Genomic DNA, 13400 nt, shown 5'->3' with positions numbered 1-13400 from the left:
TGGAATTTTTATGTATAATTAGAGATTTTGCACTATTTGTCATTTTGTATTACTGCTCTAGCCTACAAACAGGCAGTTTAAATTTACATTTTCATTTTTAAGTTGTAAAATGCAAAAAAAGTGTTTTAAAACTTAGTTTACAATGTATCTAATTGCCTTAATGGATATTTCTCATTTAAATGAAATTTGTGTATCTTTAATTTTACAACATGCCTGTATTTGATGTAGAAGCAATAAATCTTAATAACTGAACAATTTTCGATTTGAAATTCATTACATGCTCATTAAAGATGCTAATGTGTATGACTAACCGTTTGGTTTGGTTTGATACATATGTCCAGCGTAATTCCAGGAACCTTTACTGAATATATATGACCCTTTCTACTCTTACCATTTACCTTACCTGTAGCATGTAAGAATTGTATGGGAAGGTTCAAGAGGTATGTAACAAGATACTTGTGTATTATTTGTACACAAAACAAGGGATTGTATTTAAAGCCACCAGTTGTTAAGTCACTGTTGGACTGTAGCTCAATCACAGCCCATGAATTGCTTTTGGCAGTAGTGGAATATGTTAAGCTGTATTTGATTGAAACAGTCACAAAGAGTGTAACAATAGCTAAAAAGTTCTGTGTTTTTATTTGCCTGAGCTTGTTTGCTGTTCAAATTGTGAGAGGATAACAGAATTTTTCTGGTGTACAACAATTTATCAACTGCATGACAATGAAAAAAAGACAAAGGCGGCATATAAAAAAGTATGCTAAACTAGTAGCAAACATGGTAGAGTCACAGGTTTGACAAGCAGGGCAGAACAATGCATTATAATGTTTGCATATGTTCAACAATGTCTCATAGTTTGTACATAATGATCAAAAACAACGTTTCAAAACAGAACTTTATCCAATTACTTTAATAGTGTAAACGGTACAAGAAATTACCTAAACTATATTTAAATGTTTGAAAACCATGTTTACATTTAATTAAATGTGTGTTTTAAAAATTGGGCTGAAAATGGTAAGATAATAAGGGCCTTGCTTTTTTTTCTCAAACAAACTTTCGTATACAGTTCATTGGATACTCCTTCATCAATTTGGCTGAAGAAAAATGGTTTGAATGCAAGAAAGCTAACAATCATGCAAATTTTAAACCCAACTATGCTCAAAATTCAACCTAATTTTATTCCAATGCTTACAAGTGATGCAGTTGTCCAGGTAATGCTAATGTAAGATTTGTTGTTTCACTTTTTAAATGTGCTGTTTTTATCAAGGTGTTATTAAATTCTCCATCAACACACAAGTATCCATTTCAAGTGTTCAATCTTGCCAATGTTGATTTAAAATCATATGAGGAAAAACTGCAGTCATCAATTGCAGAGTACAAACAAAGGCTTGACATGATTGTATGGAGAAACTTGACTCAAGAGGACAGAGACAAGTAACAAATTTAAACTGTTAAACATATTTTACCCCTACAAGTTTGAAAAAATTGGTTTGTGGAATAAAATAATTTAATCAAGAAAAACAGAATCTGTTTGCAGAAGTTGTTTGTAACTGAAATGAAGTAACATTACATAGGGAATAAATTCACAGCTTAGGCTTACTCAAAAACTTGATACAGATTTAAAGAAAGTCCAGCTTGTTACCTGACTAACCAGAACTCACTTAATCAAGCTTTGGACAGACGCGGTTGGCCAGTTTCACCAAATCAGTTACAATTAATGATTGATGAAATCTTTAGAGGTATGTACGCTTCTAAAACATAATTTAGGTTTTATATAATACATTTTTAGTCTGTTCATTTCCATTTTAAATTTTTTTTATACAGGGCAATTGTATTTAAAGCAGTGCCGTGAAATACAAAAGCCTATGCAAAAAGTGAGTAGTACTTTTTTTGGAATTTGGAATACGTATTGCAATATTAAACACATTGTATAAACAGATAAATAACTTTATTACACATTTTGCAACCAGTATAAAAAAATCTTCTGCTATGTAAGTTATGTACATGTTATTTGACATATTTAGAGAAGTTTTATCATCTGGAAACATTGTGACTTATGACAATTATTAAAGAAAAGATATTGTAACAAATTTTTAATAAAATTATGGTTGTTACATTCTTTCCAGACCTTTGTTGATCTGAATCAAATTTTAAGTCCATACAAAGTGGAAAAGAAAGTAAAACTTGGAGTAATTGCAAGGTACAGTAGTTGCAATTTTACTCATCACAGAAAAATATATTTATTGACTAACTTTTGTGTTACAGAGATAATTCAAATGGATTTTACTATGATGGTGAGGTTGAAGGCAGAGGTGGGAAGGATAAATACGCAATTGTGCTTGAGACTGGAAAGCATATACAGGTTTTGCAAAAACACTGTTATCTTCAAGAAGATGTTGGTTCTGCTGTGTTAAAGGTGGAAATATTTTACTGTTAAATAAAATACTCACAAATGTATTTTTTATGATTATTTTTAAAGTTCAGTTTACAATTACTTTTTATAATTAATGTTTTTGTACTGTGTTCACATTAGCTGTGTAAAAGTGGTGAATAGCCTGTTTGGTAAAACATTTGCTGGTTTCTCCAATATTTCTTCATTTAGTTTTCATATTTTCAGATTGGAGATTATGTTCTAGCATATCAAAAAAACATGCAGTGTTACTTACCTGGAATGATTATTGGGGTTCCTAGAGTTAGAAAAGTAAGTTATTTGTTATTTCATTGTTTTACATGTTGCCCAGTTTGGATTTCAGAATTACCAGGTTCACTTTGGAATACATCTTCAAGGGTTGCATTCTAAGGTGAATTAACATCTTATTTCTTCATTCAATTTTAGCTGGTGGATGCTCTATACTGTGTGTTGCTGTTCAATCAATTAAAAGTTTTTGTTGAAAGAGATGATTTGGTTGAAGTGGATGATGAAACTTATGAGGAAACTGTGGAATTTATCAGAAGCGTGCAGTAAATATAACTTATTGATCATAAATAATTAACAATGGACAAATGCTTTGAATTATATGTATTGGCAATTTGCTGTGTGTTGCAGAAGGAACACATCACTTAGCATTGAAAAAATAGTAAAAAAATATATAAAGTAAATTCAGAGTAGAATACTTTCACATAGACATCTGCATATTTTGTGGCAATAAATTGGTCAAAAAACCTTGAACCCATCACCAAAATTATGATTGCTTAAATTTGGTCTACAATCTATATTGTGTGAGTAACTTTTATTTACAAAATATTAGATTACTTATGACGTTTACCAAGTACACGGAATAGTTTACAGGTAATGTAGGTGTTTAATCCTTTATTTTTAGACCCGACTACAGTGTTGAATCAGATGATACTAGTCCCCATGAATCAGTATTGGAGGAAGGTAGGAAAACACTTTTCCAGTTTTTGAAACACAACAAACAAAAAGTATTTAAAACTGCTTTTTTACATGCAGAAATACCAAAGCATGATGACACAAAAGTAATGGATGTGTTATTTTCTGATGTTCTGAAGCAAAGAAAACATACAAAAAAGAAAACATTAAAGAAAACAAAACTGACACCCAAACAAGGAAATATGTTGATTACAAAAGGTGATGTACGGCAAATTCAACAAAAAATTGAAATGGTTGAAAAGCAAATGGAGGAGACCGCACAGGAAATGGGTTTGCAGAAGAAGGTAGTTACCACAATGTCAACTATTAAGGTTTATAAAAGCATTGCCCCAATAAAAGGTAACACCTAGTGTAGTTTAGATTCTTTTAAATTTGTAACATTTTAGTTTAAAGCTCAGTTAGTTCCTGCTTTAAAACACTTAACTGAAATACTGGCGAAGATATTTACAGCTGACAGTTTAATGTAAACATCTTCCTTTGACAAGCAATAACACTGGGTAAGGTGGTATTTAACCAGGGAATTAGATCCCTTTAAATAGCCAATTTTGTTTTTGTGTCCCTTTTGGAGACCAATCGTACATGGAAATAATAGACTGTTTTTTTGTGTTTTTAGGCCATAAAGCTGCAATCAACAATACTTTTGAATCTGATGGAGGAATTAAAAAATGCTAAATGAATTGGTTTGGGTTTTGCAGTAATTAACCCTTGCATACTGCAGCCTTTCAAAATAGAGCAGCGATTTAATGGTTGAGCCTACATATTTACCTAAGATTTAAAGAGATTATTTAAGACTGTGCCATTACAAGTTATCACCTTAAAAAGGATTTTATTGTGCTTTGCCTTCCTTTGTGTTTTCAGTAAAGTTGTGTGAAGGGACTTGCCTTTGTTTTCTTTGTGTTGTCTTTGTGGAACAATAGACAGACATTCTAGATCATGTGTGTGTGTGTGTGTGTTCAGGATTTCTGAACCTAGCTTGGAAGCCATAGTGGAAGAATGCAATAGGAATAAAAAGCAGTTTTACATGTTACACAGCTTTTGCACATATGTACTGGACTGCAATATTATGACAGTATACATATGTTATTGTCATCAGTTAAATTTCTAAAATGATTGAGTGTTTTGGTCAGCATCTTGTGTTAGTTTGTGATGCTGCTAAAGTTTGTAGAGGTCAAAAAGTCATTGCCAGGTAAATTTGTTTCTGCAAGTTACAAAAATGTCTGTGTGCTAAACATCTGGTAAAGTTTTGACAATCACAAATGCAAATATAAAAGTGCGACTGAGCTTAATTTCACAGTTATATAATAGCAATAAACTTGGAACTTTAGTTACCCGATTGTTTTACATCCTTAATAATGTACCTCAAATGCTTTAGAGATGACAGTGATGGACTTTACTACACTGGAACTGTGCGGAAATGTGTTGATTGTGACCATTCCCTAATAAAGTTCGCTTCTGGGGAAAAACTGCTTTCACGTAACAGATTTATTATCCCTGTTACGAATGATGGATACAAACAAAAGCTCAGGGTATTAAAAACATACTGAATTGAACATGACAATTTTAGGAAGTGTGTGACTAATTGAGTAAGCTTTTGAATTTTATTGCTAAATCTCAGAGGAAAAAATATACTGAAGTAAACTTAATGCATTTAACTAATTCAATGATTTTTACTCTTTACTTTTCTTCATTTAAAGTTATACTTTTTAGCTATTCCAATGTTGGTAATTGTTTTAAGTTTCTCTATAATAATGTATCTCTCAGTTACACTTGGTTATTATAATCATTGATGAATATTGATAGTTCGTCATTCTTTAAACATCTGCTACTTCAAAATTGTCAAATAAATTTCAAATTAAGTAAATCAAACAATTATAATAATATAGATAGGCACGGGCAGTTATCAAACAGGGGCTTGTCATAAATGTACACCTAATTATCAACAAAATTTTCAGCTCTTCCGGCAGTTTTTTACACCTAATTGTTTGTTTAATTAAGAACACAGAACTATAAATATTTTTAGGAAATTATCACTATACCACATAAAATGAATACAGACTTCTAATCATTTTCCAGACAGTTTTTTTCACTGTATTTAACTACCTTTTGTTAGATTTAAACATTGGTCTCAAGCAATATAAAATCAATACCACTGATTACCCCAAATTATTCCTGGGCATAATAATTAACGTAAAATTCTTATGTTTGTTGTCCGAAGCTTTAAAAATGTGCGCAAGCTTGAATAGGCATGTTGTAATTCTTTTTGGACTCTTTACGTCCCAAAAATGCTGCTAATTTGTTCAGTTAAGCATATTTTGTAGGTATAAGGTTTATTGCATTGGAAAAAAATAAGGTGTACTGCATTGGAAAAAAAACATTTGTTTTTGAAATAAGTTAACCAATTAATTATCCCCTCCTTCTAAACCGGAAAAATTGTTAAACGTTTGGTACATATGGAATCCCTAAGACCAGTAGTGGGATTTAAATTTTTGTAGCTAGTTCTGTTACAAAAAGTCCATTGACAGTAACCAGTAATGCTAACCGGTTCGCTGATCATAAAATTTTGTGAGACGGTTCTACAGAATCAGTGCAAACCGGCTGAATCCCACCACTGCCTAAGACCATATGACAGACCTCTTGGTAGTTGCAACTAATCTAAAGCTTTCCGTCTATAGACTGGAGATTATGTTTTGGCAAAATTTGAAACCAGTGACAGGTTTGATTGTTTTATTCCTGGTGTTATAACTGTCACACCAAAAAAGTCAAAGGTAAATATTCACCTTATATGTTGTGGTTTAATCGGGTGTTAAAATGCATGATCCTTTTTCAGTTTGAAAGCAATGAGTTTGAGGTCCAGAACTTTGAGGACAGTCAAATGCTTTTGCAACGGGACATGTTGTTCAGAATTGATCAGAGTCGCAATCCATTTATTTTAAAAATTACCAAGACTTCTGACCTGCAAAGCACAAGGTCAGTATCATTGAATAAAACAATCAAAAATTCGAGAATAACTGAGATGTTTGGACAAACATAACAACAGTCATAATTGACTGTTTAAATTTTACAAATTACACAACAGCATATAAACAAGTTTTTTTTTAAATTTGTTGCAGATCTAACAATAAGCTTCCTCAGCCCTATTCAGTTGATTCCTCTTCTGGGAGTAGTAAGTAGTGTTGTAATCCAAGACATATAACACATAAAACATTAACTTTTATAAATGTAGCTGATGAAGTAATTATGGTGCATAAAGTGAAACCTTCAAAAAAGGAATCAATCAAACCTGCACCAATTAGTGCAGACAAGGAAGATATACGGAAAATTAATGAAACATTACAGGCCATGAATGAGAAGATAATGTCATTAAGGCTGGAACATAACAATCAAAAACAGGTATAAAAGACAACAATTTTAACTCAATCTAGATTTTTGGATTTGACTGAATCATGATGTAACTTTGGTGTTAAGCTGCTGGAAAATCACACGAACAATTTACAAGTTACAACAAAGTTGATGGAAATGTGGAGAACTCCGATACCAGTAAGAATGTCATCATAAAATATGTATTAGTTTTACATACTTTTTTGTTGTTAGAGCCCTGTAACTAAACATGATGTTGGGACAAATACAACTCGAAGGTACCATGTTGTTTTGCATTATTTTACTAACTTACTAATCCAAGTTTTAACTATGCACACCCTTTTGTAATTCCCATTCACAAAATATTACCCACAATTATTGTTTGACTGTGATGCCAATTATGTTATAAAGCTACGAGTTTTTTTAAAAAAAATATGGCATATTACACTTGTGCAAACGTACAATATAAATCAGTCATGTTGTATGCTTAACAATGATTTAAAAAGGATGTTAAGCCCACCTGTGGTCAGGACTGTTGTAGCTCTCTGTGGTGATGATGGCTGGTACTACAGGTTAGTTCTGATTATGTTGATACTTAATAAAGCATTTTCTCAGACAACCTTTTTCAGGGGCATTGTGAAGCAAACACAACAGCATGGGAAACTGACGATTCAAGACTACTCAGGATTTCTACAAACAGCAAATGAAGATGATGTTATAGATGAGAAGGCTGATGCAAAAATTACCATTAAAGTAAGAGTTTTGCTTCAATAAATTCTTTGTCTAAAAGCGTTTTTGGCTTTCTATTTTTATGAACTTCAGTAACGCTCTTAAAGGCAGAAACCTTATGAATCACACCATGAGGGATATAGAGACCACTTTACCTAGCAAAATACTTTCCAGGAAAATGATCAAGTGATTGCCATGCATCCAATGTTTACAAACAGCTTTGCTCCAGCAACGGTAACATCACAACATGAAAACTCAACATATTCAGTCACATTTCATGACAACAGCAAAGCTGACTTGACAAGAAATGAGGTATCATGATTAATGGTTACGTTCAACATAACATTTTAGAAAACCGGCTGAAAACTGGCTGGCGCGCTTGACCCATATACAAAACCTGATCGGGATTCGTCACTCCCAGGGAGTGTCCTGGGTTCGAACCCCGTGAACGACAAAGGGCAATTTTCAGTTCTCGGACTGCCGCCTGATTGTCGATAAATACAATAAAAAAAGAAACGGTCTGGACTTCCAATACAAGAAAAAACATTTTTGTGCAGATGTATTGGCTAAAGTCAGGAAAATACCATCAGATTGTGGAATTTATTGACAAATGTTTGAAGCGATGGGTTGGGGAGACTGTGATTGCAAGATGTGACAATGATGGATGTTATTACATGTGTATGTGTACAAATGGTAAACACAGTTGGACAAACATGACAAGATGTTTTGTCATTTTTAGGTGCTTGCAGAGAAAAAGTTGGGACAGGTCAACTATATTCTCTTCAGTGGCCTGATGGAAGCCAGTGTGTTCAAACATTAGCATGTATCTTTGGTCCCTACACAAGAAAGAGGCTTGTCAATACAGGTAATGTTTACAGCATGTGTGGATTGTTTTTGTTGGGATATGTAAAGGCACTTATTTCTAACTTCCCAACAAACTTAGAAGCGTGATGGCACTTGGATATTACTAAATATTAAGATCTTAAGTAGATTAACCATATTTTGGTTATTTTTCCAGGAGATTGGGTTATGGCAAATGCAGATGACAGCAAGTTTTTACCTGGCCGCATTTTGTCACTAAGTGGAAACACTGCAGCTGTCAACTTTTGTGATGGAACAATGTAAGAAATTTATTTGTCAAACAAATTTCACAAAACTCAATGCAAATGAGGTTTTTATTTATTTATTTAGGAAACACCAAGTAAACACTGCAGTATGTTTTTGGATTTCTAAAGATTATTATGACTATGCCGTTTCCTTTTACAAAAACAAACAATCCATTGCCTGAATCACAAAAAAGTGACATTGTTGCCTTTTTTAGAAGTGAAGTCCTGTTTATTTTCTTTTGTATTTGTAATTTTGTTTCAGGTTTTTTGTACTTATGTTAGTTGGTAGCAGTATGACTAATTTAGATCTTGTACCGTTTACATATTTAACATCATGTGTAATTTGTCTACAACTTTTATTTTGTGATTTTTAAATGAGTCATCCGCAAAACTTGTAACAATGCAAAATTTCTTTGCTCATCAACACCAATCTTGCAAAAAAAGTTTACTTGTCTTCAATTCAAAAACAAAACATAAGTTTTATATTGTCATTAAAAAGTATTTATGTACTAAACCACTAAATAAAAACTGTGGCAATGTTTTATATCAGTGGTTCCCAACCTTTTTTTGATGTGACCCAAATACTTACCAAAATTTTGTTTTGTGGTTTCTCGCGACCCATGGACATGCTATTTTAGTTGAATTTTTGTCTGTAAATTCGGAAAGCTTTTTAAAAATTACTACGCAAGTTTAGCAAATCAATAACCTTATAACGAACAAATAGTGTTGTTGTTTTCGACCTAACATTTCCATTTTACCAGGACTTAGAGCTGAATCGAAGAATTATTAGTCAGACAACGCTTAACTGTGAGCTAACACATCACTTTATGACGTCACAAACAGTTTTAACCATTATCACGACAAGTTGTGATGAAATTATTGTTGGACAACAATTTAAAGCCTTAGGAAATATATAAAAATTACGCTACACGGCGAAATCAAAAAGTAGATGTTCTTATTGTCACTAAAACAAGCGACCCAACAGAATGTTCAGGCGACCCAACTTTGGGTCGCGACCCATAGGTTGGGAAACACTGTTTTATATGACCGAGTGTCAGTGTCTAGTAGAAATGTAAGTGCAGATGGCAAACAATTCACACAAATTACAGTGCAAACATCTTTACAGCAAATTCAGTAAAAGTCCTGATAAAATAGTACAACATCATATTTACAACATAAAATTGATTAAGGTTTCCATGTTATAACTTTCAGTGCAATTTGTGCTGCTTTTGCCACAGTTGCACTGTCAGGGTCATGTTCACGATCTTTGATGTCATCCACCAACTCCATCAGAGTCTTTCTTCCTTCTGGTGCTTCAGATAGCATTGTTAGTGCCTTAATAGCATAAAGTCTTGTCTCTGAAGTTGGAGAGTTCACCAAGTTGAGCAAAGATCGAATTGCTCCTGATTTTATTGACGCATATTTTCCTGCAAGACAAGTTTAATCTGATTAGGTTTACAACTCTATGGTTGCTGATCCCAATTTATAGAAATCTGTCATATTAACCCAGTGTTCTCAACCGAGCCCATGGCCCACCATGGGGTTACAAGTGTTTTTGGGGAGCCACCAATAAGTAAAGTGACACTGATTTACAGACAGGTGTTTCATGAGTCTAATTTGAACACCTTGGAGTTGTCAAAATGACTTTTTCGGGCATTCTTGTGTTAAATATGGCTTAGTGCTTAGTGACATCACCCATGACTTTAAATTTCACAAGTTTCCCATCTACATTTTTAATAGTTGGGGCCACAATCTCTTGAGGGTTAATTTAAGGGGCTCCAAACTATAAAAGGTTAAGAACCACTGTACTAACCTAAAAGATTTGTTGATACGCCAAATAAACACAATGTCAGGGGTATGGTGAAAACCATTTTTTCTCAAATTCATAAACTGGCAGTTACTGTACAAAGCATGTGTAAGATACTTCTGCTTACCTTGTGTTGTAATGGAAATTGTCATCAGTGCTCCAGCAGCATTTGTTTTTACTTCATCCTCAATGTCAGCCAGCAAACTGACAAGCAGTGGAACGATTCTTTCATCTTTGCAGGCTGCTTCCTTGCCAGCCAATGGAACGCTAACATCCATTAAATCTCGTGCAGCTGAACTCCGAATTATTGGTAAATCATGATTTAGAAGATCCTACAAAAGGGTAGACTTTATGAGACCATTAAAAAACAGTACACTATATGATTTTTGTGGGTTGTGTGTGTATTTGGTTGTGAGAAAGATTTTGGACTGTAAACATGGTGGATTTAAAATGAATTTTCAAATAATTTAAATTTTAAGCCAGTAACACAAGTTTCATGTTGGAAGTCCATAAAATTGTTTGTAAATTTTAACACAGAAAAAAGTGGCAATACTCGGACCAACAAGTTTAAGTTTTTCCAAAAATTCAATGAAAGAATTGAGATCAGGAAGATGGATTAAAATTATCAACAACTTTTGTTTGTTTTTATTTACTTACAGTGAGAACTGGCATTATTCCAGACTGTAGTGCAGTTTGTGCATCAACCCTCATGCAAAAGTGCAATGTGTCCAAAATTAGCTCTTTGATTTCATCCAACTCAGATTCAAGTTTTTTCACAAGTTTTGGAATTAGTTTGGCTTCCACCACTCCAATGGCACCTTTATTGAGTATTTTGTTTTGTTAGTCAAATTTTTAGCATTAGTTAAAGCCATAAGCCATGTTGTTTATTCCAACACAAACAGGTGTTAGATTGTGCTGGTGCAAATGACAGAAACATTGGTGATATGTTATTTCTTATCACTGTTCGCAATAAGGTTCATATGTTTGTATTAAACACTTCATAAAGCACATTTTATTAATACACATTAACAAAATAAAGTAAGGCTGACTACAGAAGTTTTTTCGACAATTTATAGATTCTGTCACATAAATAATAGTTCACCTGTGTTGTTACTGGCAACATATTTTTGCAAATTGTTAATACTAAGTAAATAATTTTTTTTCAATTATTGTGTATTAACCTGATGGGATTTCCGACAACATCTTAATGGCTTGATGGGCATTTTTGCGAACAATTTCCACTTCATCATCAAACAACTGAAAAAACAAAAACAATTAGCAAATAATATAACATTTTGTAACAGAAAGTTGGAGACTTACATTTGCAACCAGGAGAATAACTTTGAAATCAAGAAATGCATTTCTTCCAACATTGTGTGTTGCCATAATATAAAGCACTTCTGTTGCTTTATGACGAACAGTGCTGTCATGGTCCTTTAACAACTTCTTTAAACTATCCACACAACCTGTTGAAATTAGCAGATTGTGGTAGAATTTGCTTCAGTAAGTAAGTGCACATTCAAGACAAGTTTTTTATTTGGATTGTCACTTCTTCAGACATATCAAATGATTCTACTACCATGCAGAAAATGATCTCATTTTCGGGCCATTACGAAATGGTACAATCGATGTAGTGTCTTTACAAATTATCCACAGACGCTGTACAACTTATCACTCTGTCACACCCTGTAACTTATTTATCTTTATGGTAATGGTGACAACTATTTTTGTTCAGTCTTTGCTTTCTCTTGTTCTTGTAGTCACATTAAGCTTATTAGATGAGTTCTTAAAAGAGAAAAGCTAAAATGTTATGACACTGTTGCTTAAATGAAGCAATCGCTTACATGTATTTCAACAGAGAGTAGCAATGCACAGACACATGCCCACTGCACAACATGTTTTAAAACATTTAAGAGTTTTTAAAGTATTAGAAGTCAACATTCTGTTTATTGCATATTTTATTTTAAGTCTATGTGAATCTCCAAATTATGCAATTAAGTCAAAAATTTATTGGGAAAAGATAGGTGGTTAATTTAATTTAGGGGTATAATCCCAATAGAATAGATTTTATGTAATTAACCAGTTGGTTTTTGATCTAATAAAAAATATTTTACCATATAAATAAACAGTGCATATAAATAAAACACGCCCGAGTTTTTATTTATTAGTTCTAACCTTTGTAGTTTCTAATCCAACATAATACTTGATTTAAAACATATATAATAGAAAATCACGAACTAATGTATTGGTACATGCTTACCTACACCGATGGCTTCGTATACTTTTTCTGGATCATGCACCAAATCGCATAATGTCATTAAGGCACGTTGTCTAATAATTAGGGTTTCATCATTCAATTCTCTGTTTAATTTAGGTAATGCACGACTTCCAAACGCCAACTGAGCTTTAGTAGCGTCTATGTTCGGCGGAAGTGCATAGGAGATGCGACTTGTCGCCATTTTGTCAATGTAAATACCGTAATAAATGTAAAATAAGCTTAGTACATTACGTTTCTTAAAAGAAAGTCAAGCAAATGCGGGAAATACAAATCAGCTGATCGTTGCCATGATGATAGAAGCATTTCTTTATTTCAAGCTGTTTTTGGTAATCTCCCAAGCACATTTCAAAAATATTTTAACTTCGGATGTCTGTCTGTTTATTAGCATGCACTTCATTCTATTATTTTTTTATTTAGTAGTTAAGCTAAGATTTAATTGATTCCTTTTGCAATCAAATCTGTCAACGACAAGATTAAACTTTGATCGAGTTGATATCCAATTAGTTTAACTTGGTTAACATCCGTAACGATTTAAATCTTTTGTTATAATTGTTCACTGTACATATGAAATAATTTGCACATATTTTTTTAATGTAAGAATAATACGGTAGGGATCTTTTTGTTGATGCTTTAAATAGGGAAAGCCCCTGGCAAAGTTATCGAAGCGTGAAGCAAATCAATGTTTACATTTAGTCATTTACCTCCAAGAGTAGAGCAACAAGTTTTGTCTTT

General features: G+C 32.9%; 3 protein-coding genes across 6 annotated transcripts; 2 read left to right on the top strand and 1 right to left on the bottom strand.

The window, feature by feature from the left end:
• The first annotated feature begins 383 nt into the window (after positions 1-383).
• On the top strand, positions 384-4325 carry LOC145237489 (von Willebrand factor A domain-containing protein 3B-like). Of its 2 annotated transcripts, none has more exons than XM_080100368.1 (12): positions 384-440; positions 1067-1211; positions 1268-1434; positions 1618-1739; positions 1825-1874; positions 2127-2200; positions 2266-2416; positions 2618-2701; positions 2837-2961; positions 3321-3379; positions 3452-3675; positions 4005-4325. In XM_080100368.1, the coding sequence occupies exons 1-12, from the start codon at positions 424-426 to the stop codon at positions 4065-4067; spliced, it is 1281 nt and encodes a 426-aa protein (XP_079956494.1). In that variant the 5' UTR covers positions 384-423; the 3' UTR covers positions 4068-4325. The 2 variants fall into 2 exon arrangements, with proteins under 2 accessions (XP_079956494.1, XP_079956493.1); XM_080100367.1 differs by lacking the exon at positions 384-440 and adding an exon at positions 697-755.
• A 39-nt stretch (positions 4326-4364) lies between these two features.
• Positions 4365-9226, top strand: LOC145237488 (uncharacterized). Of its 3 annotated transcripts, XM_080100363.1 has the most exons (15): positions 4365-4577; positions 4764-4917; positions 6064-6156; positions 6219-6358; positions 6502-6554; positions 6615-6781; positions 6857-6928; positions 6983-7026; positions 7255-7320; positions 7378-7501; positions 7652-7789; positions 8035-8155; positions 8217-8342; positions 8496-8598; positions 8669-9226. In XM_080100363.1, exons 1-15 carry the CDS (start codon positions 4498-4500, stop codon positions 8763-8765), a joined length of 1578 nt encoding a protein of 525 aa, XP_079956489.1. In that variant the 5' UTR covers positions 4365-4497; the 3' UTR covers positions 8766-9226. The 3 variants fall into 3 exon arrangements, with proteins under 3 accessions (XP_079956489.1, XP_079956490.1, XP_079956492.1); XM_080100364.1 differs by lacking the exon at positions 7255-7320; XM_080100366.1 differs by lacking the exons at positions 8035-8155; positions 8669-9226 and having other exon boundaries at positions 8496-8559.
• Positions 8923-13197, bottom strand: LOC145237490 (radial spoke head 14 homolog). Its single transcript, XM_080100369.1, has 6 exons — positions 12651-13197; positions 11711-11856; positions 11572-11647; positions 11048-11208; positions 10518-10722; positions 8923-10010 (listed from the first exon to the last, which is right to left on the bottom strand). The coding sequence occupies exons 1-6, from the start codon at positions 12847-12849 to the stop codon at positions 9769-9771; spliced, it is 1029 nt and encodes a 342-aa protein (XP_079956495.1). The 5' UTR covers positions 12850-13197; the 3' UTR covers positions 8923-9768.
• Between the last annotated feature and the right edge of the window lie 203 nt (positions 13198-13400).

This window comes from Phallusia mammillata, chromosome 7 (genome assembly GCF_965637545.1).
Source record: "Phallusia mammillata chromosome 7, kaPhaMamm4.hap1.1, whole genome shotgun sequence".
Classification (NCBI taxonomy): domain Eukaryota; kingdom Metazoa; phylum Chordata; class Ascidiacea; order Phlebobranchia; family Ascidiidae; genus Phallusia; species Phallusia mammillata.
The sequence above is the reverse complement of the archived record's forward strand: the minus strand, read 5'-3'. Positions and strand labels throughout refer to the sequence as shown.